This window comes from Microcaecilia unicolor, chromosome 9 (assembly GCF_901765095.1).
Source record: "Microcaecilia unicolor chromosome 9, aMicUni1.1, whole genome shotgun sequence".
Classification (NCBI taxonomy): Eukaryota; Metazoa; Chordata; class Amphibia; order Gymnophiona; family Siphonopidae; genus Microcaecilia; species Microcaecilia unicolor.
The window spans coordinates 227,318,592-227,331,723 of record NC_044039.1 but is presented as its reverse complement, the minus strand read 5'-3'; the positions used below and the strand labels follow the sequence as shown (position 1 = coordinate 227,331,723).

Genomic DNA, 13,132 nt, shown 5'->3' with positions numbered 1-13,132 from the left:
AAGATAATGAATATTAGTAATGTTTTGGGACGACAAGATCCTATGTGGGAATTATACAGAGTGGGGGGGCAGAATTAGGGCAGGAGGAGGGGGATTCAAATGGGTCGTTAGATATAGTGAGGAGAGGGTGGGATTGGTGGTGGCAGGGAGTTGGTGTCTGATTGTGTGGTAAAAGGGGGGGAGGTAAGGATGGGTGGAGTAATGGTTATATATAGATGGGGGTATGCATGTGGGAAGACTGGGGGCTTGGCGGTGCGTGGGGGCCTCAGGGGGAGTGGGAAGTACCTTTTATTGAGCTGATCGGTTCTAACAAGATCAGCATGAGGGGAGGGGGAAGGGGGGTACATAGGCAAGAAAATGAGGGAAGGATTTATGGGAGGGGGAAGGAGCGACACTGGGGGTGGGATCTTGGAATGTGAATGGACTTAGCAATCAAGGGAAAAGAAGTAGAGTGATGAAAGAATTGTATAGGCTAAAGTGGGATGTGACCTTCTTGCAAGAGACACACTTGAGACCGAGGGATACACATTTGTTAAGAGGCAAATCTTATAGGGAGGTGGTGGTGTATCAGGGCGAGGAGGGGGAAGAGGACGGGAGGAGTGGCCATCCTTATTGAGCAGAAATGTGGGTTGGTCATTACTACTGAATTTAAGGACACAACAGAGAGATGGGTAGCCATTAGGGGATTGATACAGGGAAAGGAGATTACATTGGTAAATATTTATGCCCCTAATGTAGGACAACGGGGATTTTACCGGCATTTATGGCCGGAGATTCAAGGATTTTTAGGAGGGCAGATGATCATAGGTGGGGATTTTAATATTGCTCCAGATGCCAGATTAGATCATTCTGGGGGAGGGGGGCATCAGAGGGGTCCTGGGAGAAGGGCACTACACAAATCTTTTAGACAGATGGAATTGGTGGACTGCTGGAGGATGCTACATGGAGTGTAACGGGGCTACACTTTTTACTCCTATTCGGCATGTTCTTACACCAGGATAGATGGGTTGTGGGTACACCGTAATAGTTGCAGATGGTAGAGGTGGCGGAGATAGAACCCATTCAAATTTCAGACCATGCTCCAGTTTGGATACAAGTAAAGGGATTGGTACACAAGAAGAGGAATAGTTTTTGGAAACTTAATGAATCTCTATTGGAAGATGAGAGAGTGAGGGAGGAGATACAGTTGACCGTGCAAGAATTCTGCAGATTTAATGATACAGGTGAGGTAGGAGACGGGGTGTTGTGGGATGCTTTGAAGGTGGTGGTGCGGAGGGTCTTGATTAAGTGGGGAGCCCAGAAGAAAAGAGAGAGGGATCAGTGGTTGTTGAATCTGTGTATGAGCCTGAACAGGTTGGAGAAGGCACACCAGAGAAATCCCTCTCCCCGGATATGGGCTGAGCTAAAAAGAGTCAGGGGGGAGTTAGATCAGGCCCAAATGGCAGAGGTTGAATATATGAGAATGAGACTCAAACAGCAGTATTTTGAGTTTGCAAATAGATCAAGTGCTATGTTGGCCCGTTGCCTGAGAGCTAGGAGGGGGAGATCCTTTTTTTTTTAAATTCTTTATTAATATATTTCAATACAACACTAAACAGTGTGAATATGCAACTCGCATTATTTTACAAAAGAAATTATAATACAATAAGGAAAAAAGAATATCTTATCGGCCTATTCGTCCACAAATAACAGAGAAAACAAGATCCAAGAATTCACATATCTAGAAATAAATTTTTAAAAGTAACATAACGGTAGCTACCTCAGGTTTCTAGTCCCAGCCTGCTATTTAGGGAGGGCTTATAACAAGGAGGGGGAGATCCTTGATACAGAAAATAAAGGATGAGAGGGGGGAGGGTGGGTATATGCAGATTCGGATATTGAAGGGTGCTTCTTAAAATATTACCAAGAATTATATGCAGCTGCGGAGGGGGAGTCGAAAGAGAGTTTGGCAAGATATCTGGATCAGATTCCATTTCCTAAATTGAGTGAGGCAGACAGTCAAAGGATTGGGGAACCAATCAGATTGAGAGAGCTGCAAGGGGTTAGCTGCCTAATGGTAAAGCCCCTGGATTTGATGGTTTTACAGCCCGGTTCTACAAATACTTTGAGGGTTTACTTAGCCCCTTATTGCTTAGGGTGGGAAATGGAGGGGCGTGAACTTCTGAGATCAATGTTAGAGGCGGGGGTGACAGTTTTGCCTAAGCCGGGTAAAGATCCAACTATGTGTGAGTCATACAGACCCATTTCCCTGTTGAATGTGGATGTAAAAATATTAGCTAAGATATTGGCGAATAGACTGGGTAGGATATTGCCAAGTTGATGCACACGGATCAGTTGGGATTTATTCCAGGGAGACAAATGGGGGATAATGTTAGAAGAAAGCTTCATCTATAGTGGGAGGCTCAAAGCTCCAGACCGGGAATAGCTGTACTGGCCATGGATGCGGAAAAGGCCTTTGATAGGGTAAATTGGGGGTTCATAAGGGCAGTATTGGAAAGAATGGGGCTGGGGGAAAATTTTAGTATGTGGCTGGAAGGTTTGTACAAGAGGCCGAGAGCTTGTATAAACATTAATGGGAGTTATTCTCCCTTCTTCACTATAGGTAGAGGGACCAGGCAGGGATGTCCACTTTCGCCGCTCCTTTTTGCTTTGTACATAGAGTCATTGGCGGAACTGATCCGCGGTCATCCAGAGGTGCGGGGGATTAGGATTGGGGGAAGGGAGCATCGTATTGCTTTATTTGCAGATGATATGTTGATATTTATTTATTTATTTTATTTATTTATTTATTTATTTATTTATTTATTGCATTTGTACCCCACATTTTCCCACCTTTTTGCAGGCTCAATGTGGCTTACAGAGTGTTGTTATGATATATATGTGAAAGACCCGGGATGACTCTTGCAGTGATTCAGGAGATCTTTGGGGAGTTTGGGAAATATGTGGGCTTGTGGGTGAATATGGACAAAAGTGAATTGTTGGGTATATCTCTAAGTGAGGAGGAGGTGCAAGAGGTGAGAGAAGTATTTGTTTAAATGGGCGCCACACCAAATTCGTTATCTAGGGATACCCAGGGACTTAAATAGGGTATTTCAGCTTAACTACAGCTGCATTTCTGAGCAGATTAGGAATGATGTTAAGATGGAAAGGCTTATGGTTGTCGTGGTGGGGACAGATGGCAGTGATCAAGATGAATGTGTTGCCCCGTTTGTTATTTTTATTTCAATCATTGCCTATAGCGTTTCCGGGACCACTTATTAAGAAATTGCAGAGGTCTATAATGAAATTCATATGGGGAAACAGAAGGCTGCGTTTGGCAAAACGAGTTCTATGGGGAGCTGTGGTAAGGGGGGGGAAGAGCGGTACCAAACTTGGAGTGGTACTATCTGGTGGCACAACTTCGCTTAATTTTGAATTGGGAGAGGGGAGTAGAGAAACCTGCTGTTCAGGTGGAACAGTCATATTCGCCGCAGAGATCATTGAGTTTGTTTTTGTGGCCCACTGAGGCCGGGGGGAGGGGATTGTAGTCCATATCTTAGACATTTGTTAGGCATATGGGGAGTAGTGTGGAGACGTTGGGGGCGGAGGGAAGGGGGTGTCCTCTTTGGCTTCACTTTGTTGTGAACCTAGGTTTAGATCAGGTAGAGAAAATGCTACATTTGCAAGATGGGAAAGGAAGGGATTGGTGTGTTTTAGGGATGTGCTGCATGGGAGTCGGATGTGGAGTTTTGGGTAGCTGAGTGCCCGTTATGGGCTATCTGAGGGAGATGGTTTTGCTTACATGCAATTAAAACATTTTGTGGTCACGTCAGGATGGAGGAGGGAGCACATACATGATAGGGAAAGTTTAGAACATTTGTGGTTACTGTTGGGGAAAGTCCCGAAACCTATCTCAGTGATATATCAATATTTTTGAAGCGATGATCCCGAACCTTACCCATTTCAAGGGGCGTGGGAGAAGGATTTGCAATTTAGTGAGCAGGAATGGGAGGAGATATGTGGGGAAGTTCAGAAAGCATCGGTCTGTGTGTTGGTACAAGAGAATGCATATAAGGTACTCACGCGGTGGTATTACACACCGGAGAGATTGAAAGGGATGTACCCGGGAGTTTTGGATGAGTGTTGGAGGTGTAAAGCACAGGGGGACACTTTTATGCATATCTGGTGGACTTGCTCAGGAGTGGTGTAGTTTTGGCAGGAGGTGATGAAAGCATTGGCTCGGATAATGGGAGTTTCTTTGGTGTGCAGTCCTAGGGTGTGCCTACTGGGTATGCATAATGACCGGGAGTCCTGGGAGGAGAGTAAAATGATGAGATGGGGATTGGCGGCAGCCAAATGCCTTATAGTGCACTGCTAGAAAGCAGTAGATCCCCCTAATTTGGGAGATTGGAAAATAAAAGTGAGGCAATTATAGAGTATGGAGCGTCTGACGGTTTACAGGAGAGAGGGAGAAATTCGACGTAAAAAGGGATGGACAAGACTTCAACAAATGGTGGAGGAATTATAGGGGAGGGATGGGGAATAAATGGGTTGGGGGAAGGGGGGGAGGTTAGTTCATAGAGAAGGGATTGGTTTCAAGTGGGGAAAGTATTCTAAGAATTGAGTTGAAGGTTATGGAGGGGGGATGGGTAGGTAGAGAGGGGGTACTGAAGGTTTGGAGAGGTATATATTGGGGATCAGAGCCAGTTGATAGAGATGTGAGTTGACTAGTTGTATGTTATAACGTGAAGAGTTGGATATGTAAAGGATCATATGGGAGGCACGTGTTGTGGGAGAGAGTAAACGTGCAAATGATAAGTTAGTTATGTACTTATGTGGGTATGCAATATATGCAATATGCTGTTATTGACTTTGGATGGTTCATGAAAATCAATAAAAAATTTGAAGAATAAAAAAAAATAATTCTAATTAATGCCAGTTAGTATCAATTGCTTGTTAAGTGGCAATTATCAGCGCTGATTTTATTTATTTATTTATTCATTCTTGTATCCCACTATTATCCAGAAACAAATTTTCGGTTCAAAGTGGCTTGCAATGTGGAGTGGGCATCTATAGTTCATATGGTTACTCATAGAGTTTTTGAAGAGATAGATTTGAAGAGGCAAAGGTAGTGGTAGCTTTTGTGTTCAGATGTAGAGTTTTGGTGATGTTTATTCATACAGTTTTTGAAGAGGTAGATCTGAAAGGAATGCAACGATATATTTGTGATTAGCTGTTGAATTTTTTTGAAGAGGTAGGTTTTAATTTCTTTTCTGAATTGGAGGAAATTTGTGAAGTTCCACCATTTAGAACCCTGGTAGCTAAATCCTGCTGTGTAGATAGTTTTGTAGATGGTGTTTTTGCAGTTGGGTAGATACAGGAGTAGGTAATTTCTGTTTATTGGGCTAGCATTTCTTGAGGATAGCTCAGTCATGTCAAGCATATATTTGGATGCCATTCCAAATAGTATCTTGAAGATTAGGGTGCTCGCCTTGACTGGTAGCCAGTGTAGTGTTTCAAGCAGTGTGGTTACTCTTTTGTATTTTGATTTTTTTAAAATAAGTCTTGCTGCCGTCTTTTGGACTGTTTGCAGCGATTTTAATGTGTTTTCCTTGCACCCTACGTATGCTGCATTGCAGTAGTCTAGTTACATAAGTACATAAGTAATGCCACACTGGGAAAAGACCAAGGGTCCATCGAGTCCAGCATCCTGTCCACGACAGCGGCCAATCCAGGCCAAGGGCACCTGGCAAGCTTCCCAAACGTACAAACATTCTATACATGTTATTGCTGGAATTGTGGATTTTTCCCAAGTCCTTTTAGTAGTGGTTTATGGACTTGTCCTTTAGGAAACCGTCTAACCTCTTTTTAAACTCTGCTAAGCTAAACGCCTTCACCACGTTGCAATAGTATCGTTGATTGAACCTGTGTCCGGAAAGATTGTCTCTTATTCTCTGTTTCTATAGTGTCCTGAAGAATTTTGATGTTACTGCTGATATTTGATTGTCCAGTGGTAGCTGTTTGTTGAGACTGATTGGCTTGTTAAGTAATTAAATTGCGTGCGCAAATCCAGAATACAACCGGATTTTCTCACAATGGTCGTGCTACATAGAATCCAGGGTTTAGTGAATAATTGCAAGGGGGCATACATTTAGGGATAGCACTGGGTGTGTTGTCAAGTGATGCATTCAACTTGGCATACTTTCAGTTTTGTGCATTGTGTGGCACATTCAGATATGCCAACTTACATCAGCCATTGATTAGTGTGCTAGTATTCTAGGATAAATAAAAATAACACAAAGAAAAGATACCTTTTTTATTGGACTACCTTAATACATTTTTTGATTAGCTTTCAAAGGCAATACCTTTGTCTTCAGATCAGAAATTAGCAAATGATGACATATATCACAATATGGTGCTCATTTTCAAAGCAGATGAATGTCTTCGAATGACCAAAAAACTTCCATCTGCTAAAAATGTTCAAATTTCTATTGAGGGTAAAGGCCAAGACATCCTGGTGATGAATATGTGACTGTGCAGATAGTGTCATCAAGAGCATTTTGGCTTTGTGGACCATGGGATACTTTTCCAAGGGCTGCTGAGCAGAGATGGTGCCCATCTGTCAAAGAAGGGAGGAAGTGTTGTCGGCAGCAGATTGGCTAGCCTACTGAAAAGGGGTTTAAACTACAGTCATTGGGGCAGGATGATCATAGCCCCAAATACCTCTACACAAATGGGAAAAGGGGGCAACGTCTGGAAAGCAGTATATACTAATGCCCATAGTATGGGAAATGAGGTTTTGGATCTTGAGGCTGTGATAGAAGAGGCTGATTTGGATTTATTGGGATCAGAAACAAGGTTTACAGAGAACCATGACTGGGATATAGTTATACCGGGCTATAATCTATTTAGAAAAGACAGGGTAGGAAGCAAGAGAGGGGGAGTAGCATTATATGTCAAAGATAATGTTAAAGCCACACAATTGCAGGACCTACAGGAAGTAAGGAAGAGGCCCTCTTCACAGACAGAAGTGGACAGAGATTTAATTGAAGACATTCAAAATACAGCTGTGAATGGGGAAGTACTGTTAATAGGTGAATTTAATATGTCAGATATGATTAGGGTATCCCTATTGCGGGGTCTTTTAGAAGCAGGGAGATACAGTTAGTGTATCTGGGTTTAAAATGTTTTGGACAAATTCCTGGAGGAAAAGTCCCTAGTCTGTTATTGAGATGGACATGGACATGGGGGAAGCCACTGCTTGCCCCGAAATTAGCAGCATGGAATGTTGCTACTAATTGGGTTTCTGCCAGGAACTTGTGACCTGGATTGGCCACTGTTGGAAGCAGAATACTGGGCTACATGGACCATTGGTCTGACCCAGTATGACTATTCTTTTCTTCTAATGAAAGACAGAATTTGGACATTTTATACTGCAGTTGTTCCAAATAGCAAGGGGACATGTTTTAGGCAGGACTAGGGTGGGCCCAAAATTAGGATGTGTTTCAGTGATAATAGGACAGGAAGAAAAGTCCAAGTCAAAAAAAGGACCTTTTTATCCAGACCTGTTTCAGTCATGTCCAGGGTACAAAATGTTGCCCTTATTGAGCGGCTCGCTACTGGAGGGATGAAGGCATGACCCCTCCTCCATCTTCTAGTGGTTACTGACCCCTTCCACCATCCTATGAAGTGAAAGTGATAGTGGATACCAGGCTCTATGACATCTTCAGGTATTAAGGCCATTCCTACTGGACCCCGGTGTAACTCCCACTTTAACTCTTTATTTCTGTACAAATATGTGAGCCCTCCTGGAACATAGAAATACCTACTGTATCTGAATTTATAGGACACCTGCAAGCGTGATGGCTATTGTAGTTGTGTACCTTTAGTTCTCCGAGAACACGTAACATAGTAAATGACGGCAGAAAAAGACCTGCATGGTCCATCCAGTCTGCCCAACAAGATAAACTCGTATGTGCTACTTTTTGTGTATACCTTACCTTGATTTGTACCTGTCCTTTTCAGGACACAGACCGTGTAAGTCTGCCCAGCACTATCCCCGCCTCCCAACCATCAGCCCCGCCTCCCACCACCGGCTCTGGCACAGACCGTATAAGTCTGCCCAGCACTATCCCCGCCTCCCACCACCGGCTCTGCCACCCACTCTCGGCTAAGCTCCTTAGGATCCATTCCTTCTGAACAGGATTCCTTTATGTTTATCCCACGCGTGTTTGAATTCTGTTACCGTTTTCATTTCCACCACCTCCCGCGGGAGGGCATTCCAAGCATCCACTACTCTCTCCGTGAAAAAATACTTCCTGACATTTTTCTTGAGTCTGCCCCCCTTCAATCTCATTTCATGTCCTCTCGTTCTACCGCCTTCGCACCTCCAGAAAAGATTCGTTTGCGGATTAATACTTTTCAAATATTTGAACGTCTGTATCATATCACCCCTGTTTCTCTTTTCTTCCAGAGTATACATGTTAGGTCAACAAGTCTCTCCTCATACGTCTTGTAACGCAAATCCCTTACCATTCTTGTAGCTTTTCTTTGCACCGCTTCAATTCTTTTTACATCCTTCGCAAGGTACGGCCTCCAAAACTGAACACAATACTCTAGGTGGGGCCTCACCAACGACTTATACAGGGCATCAACACCTCCTTTTTTTCTGCTGGTCACACCTCTCTCTATACAGCCTAACAACCTTCTAGCTATGGCCACCGCCTTGTCACACTGTTTCGTCACCTTCAGATCCTCAGATCCCTCTCCCTGTCCGTACCTATCAGATTCTCCCCGCCTAACACATACGTCTCCCGAGGATTTCTATTCCTTAAGTGCATCAATTTGCATTTCTTCGCATTGAATTTTAATTGCCAAACCTTAGACCTTTCTTCTAGCTTCCTCAGATCCTTTTTCATGTTTTCCACTCCCTCCTGGGTGTCCACTCTGTTACAGATCTTAGTATCATCCGCAAATAGGCAAACTTTACCTTCTAACCCTTCGGCAATGTCACTCACAAATATATTGAACAGAATCGGTCCCAGCACCGATCCTTGAGGTACACCACTACTCACCTTTCCCTCCTCCAAGCGAATTCCATTCACCACCACCCTCTGGCTTCTGTCCGTCAACCATATCCTTCTCATATGTGGGTGACGTCATTGACGTTGCCCGGTGCAGAGCGCTTTAATAGTGTCCTTTTAAGAGCATGCGCTAGTTTCCCCACTGTTTATACGCAAGTGCTTTCCCGCCCGCTACAAGAGTGCAGGATGAGCAATTTCTGTTCATCCACCGTGAGGATAGATGCAGCTCCTCACACGTCTACTGTGTGGTACTTTGAGCTTTTTTGGTGCCTTCCCTGTGGGATTTTTTTTCCTATTTGTTTTCCCTCCAGGGTATTTTTCTGTCTTCCTTTTTTGTTTTAGTCAGGTTTCTTCCCCCACTTTTAAGTTTCCTTGTTTTTTTGGGGGTTTTATTTTTTCACTCTGTTAGGCCTGAATTTTTCCCTGTCTTTTTTTGTGGTGCTTGTCCCTTTCTGAAGGTACAGTCAAGTCATTTGATTTGGCCACGGCTATTTTTCCTTCCATGTCATCGAAGGTTCCTAGTGGTTTGGTGTAATCGAACCATCTCTAGCAAAGACACTCATTCTTGGTATCTCCACTCTTTGAGACCAGAACATACCCTTGCCAGCTGTATTCGTTGCCTGCATATGCAGAAAAAGAACCCAGCTGTCCAGAGAGGCTCAAAAGAGAGAACATTTTTGGAGCCCAGTCTGAATCGTCAACATCGGCGTCGGTGTTTACACCAGCATCAGGTGCATTGGTCCCCATGGCTGCTAGACCCATGTCTGACTCTGGGAGTGGTCGTGCATCAAGCAGGTCTCCACCTGCCTCAATGCCGTCCGCTGTACAGGGCCCCTGGAACTTGTCAGCATTCAACCCAACTCTGAGGACACATGGGGGTTTGACATTGTCCTCGTCAACACCGAGGAGTGTTGATGCTCAGCATTGGGCGAAGGCCAAGAACCACAAGCATCAATCCCCCTCGACGCATGGTGCTGAGAGTACCAGGGTGCTGAGGATTCTGGTCACTGAAAAGTGTCGGCGCTAGGAGGACCACTCTCCATCCATCAAGGAGGTGCCGACATGGGGGTCTCCATGCAGCCAGGACCAGGCGCCTGCACTGACCCAACAGTTCAGCAGAATGCCTCTGAACTGACTCCCCAGCCTTTCCCGATGTCGATGAGCGCATCCGAGCCATGCTCCATGAGCACCTGGTAGGGCTTCTCCAACAAAGTGCATTGACATCTGGTGTGCTTGCACAAGCCAAGCCTCTTCTTGCTGCCCCTCCCCCCCAAGGCCCTCAGCATTCTGCAAGGTCTACAATTCCGGTATTGACAGCCACCTGTGCTGGCACCCCCTCGACATCAATGGAGGAGGCCTCGCCGGAGTTGTGGGTGGAGCCTACACCCTTCCAAACAAGGGCATGGTTCCTCTCTCTCAAGGCAGGCTCAGTCTCAGCCCTCCCATGAGAAGTTTTAAGCTGAGACAGATGAGGAGCACTCGTGGACGTCTGATGAGGACCCTAGGTACTTCTAGGAGGAGTCGTCCTATGGTATCCCATCTGACTCCTTCTCTCTAGAGGAAAGGATGAAGTCTCCACCTGAGAGCCTTTCCTTCCCACTTTTGTCTGGAAAATGGTGGCTGCCATTCCAATTTGATTGGAGACAGAGGACGAGTCCAGGGCTGAGATGTTTGAGGTCCTGGACTACGACGCTCCTCCTAGAGAGGCTGTGACGGTCTCGTTTCACAAAATTCTGTGAGACATTCAAGTGAAGAACTGGGAGTTCCCTCTGTCAGTCCCTGTCCTTCCCAAGAAGATAGATACCATGTATCGTATCCAGAATTCCCCTGGGTTTGATAGGCCACAGTTGCCTCATCATTCCTTGGTGGTGGTATCCGGGCTCAAAAGGGCCAGAAGTTCTAGAGACTTTGCTTCACCGCTCCCGGGCAGAGAAACTCGAACCCTGGACTCTTTTGGGCGGACGATGTATTGTACCTCTATGATCATCTCCCTCATACAATCATACCAGCTCTACACATGAGCCTTTACTTACGGAACTTGCTGCATAGTATGTCTGATTTGGTAGAGTCTCTCCCACAGGAGCAGGCCGAATCTCTTCACCAGCCGGCCAAGCATCAGAAGGCGTGTCATACATTTTTGGCCAGGGGAACTTATGATACCTTTGATGTGGCATCCAAGATCTCTGCTCAGAGTATAGTGATGTGCAGACTCTTATGGCTGCGTGTATCTGACTTGGACCCTGCAGTCCACAGAGATTGGCAGATGTCACATGCCAAGGGGATAACCTTTTTGGAGAGAAGGTGGATGTCGCTGACCTAATAAAAAACCATACCGATACAGTCAATACTGTCTCCTGCCAGGTGTCTCCTGCGCTCTCCTCATCCAGGAGGTTTTTGAGCAAGAGAGAGCTCCCTACTACTCTGAGGCATAGATATGCTCCTTCTCGTCGTCAACATGCGCCTAAGGCCCAGCTAGCTTCAAAACAGGGAACGAGTATTTGACTGGATCTAGCACAGTATAACCGCTATACCAGTGACCGTTCTGGGTGACCTACCGGTGGGGGAAGCTGAGCTTTTTCTAAGAAAAGTGGCCCCTTGTAACTACTGATTGGTGGGTTCTTCAAATTGTCAGTCTCTGTTACCCCCTTCATTGGTTTCAAAGACCACCAAATTGCCCTCTGAGAGCATGTTCCTTCAGTTCACAGTACATGGAAGTACTTGTAAAGGATCTCTTCACCCTTCTAAAGGCCCACACAGTCGAACCTGTTCCACTAGGGGAGGAAGGGCAGGGATTCTATTACAGGTACTTCCTTGTCCCCAATAAAACAGGGGGAATGCATCCCGTCCTAGACTCCGAGGGCCCTGAACAAACTCCTGGTAAATGAAAAGTTAAAAATTTAACAATGAACAAAAAATGTGCAATCAGAAAACAATAACAGGTAACTAAAATATGGATCAATTATAACACTAACTAAACATTTGTATACTGTCTAAACAGTACCTGGGAAGATCAGGATATATAACTGTTCACAGAGCCTCAGCAATGAAATCTGTCTCTCTTTGCTCCCTGGCTAAGACTGGAGGCAAAACTAGTACACTGTAAAGGAAATGAGCTCCTGGGCCAATCAGAGCCCAGTCAACAAGATTTAAAATTATACTGCTGCTTACTCCTTGCTTGTGTTAAAGAAAAAGAACATTCAGTTCCCTGTAACAGCTTTACAGCAAAGAAACATCACTTGCTGGTCAAATAGGAGAAATACACTTCAGGAAATAATTAAGACAGGAAAATATCCAATATATTTTACAGGCTTAAAACACAGCTTCTTCACATGTGGGAAGAGCAGCAAGGGCGTACACCACACCTTACCTTAAAGCAATTCAACTGCAAGGCACAGCCAGTGGTACAATGGTTACCATGTATTCTACTAATTATAGGATTTCATAATTTTTCTTTCTAGGAAATATTTATGCTTCTGCTGATTGCTTCCTCTTTCAGTCCATAACAAAACTGGTATTTTTGCAGAATTTCCAGGTCGTACCTTATTGCCAACAAAAGGTTTCATAAGAATCAGAGAGATGACACAAAAACACTTGCAGAGAGACAGTTGTTCTCACAAGAAATGAAAGCGTCAGCTCATAAAGAGAACTGAGGATTTACATAACTGAATTGAGTTCTGAAAATGTTCATAGATTTTATTACAGCTTTTGGTTTCTGTGATATTTGTAAGCTTATTGTTCTCAAACTCTTGTTTAGATTTGGTGGATATGAAGAGCAGTCTTGAAATTTAATGTACATGAGAGGATTGTACTGCATTCTCTATCCTTTGTTAGTCATGGAGACTACAGCAGTGTAATTTATCTTTTGTTTTCACTGCAGGAGCAAATTATGACGTTCGCTAGCAATTGAATTACATAGAAGAGATCCGAGATTTTATCACTTTGCTTAACTCAACAGACTTCTAACCAAGAAAAAGGAAAATGGTATAGCTTCTCTACCCAAACCATGAATTTGCATAAGATGTTGTATTGCATTCATGAAATTTGGCAATTAAAATATTTTAGAATGCTCA

At 44.3% G+C, this 13,132-nt stretch overlaps 1 protein-coding gene across 1 annotated transcript in view; it reads left to right on the top strand.

The window, feature by feature from the left end:
• The window catches only part of COQ6 (coenzyme Q6, monooxygenase), a 179,608-nt gene extending 166,476 nt beyond the window's left edge, over positions 1-13,132 (top strand). The window contains exon 12 of the mRNA XM_030214499.1: positions 12,940-13,132. Coding sequence (XP_030070359.1) covers positions 12,940-12,969 — 30 coding nt within the window. The 3' untranslated portion in view covers positions 12,970-13,132. The remainder of the gene's footprint in view (positions 1-12,939) is intronic.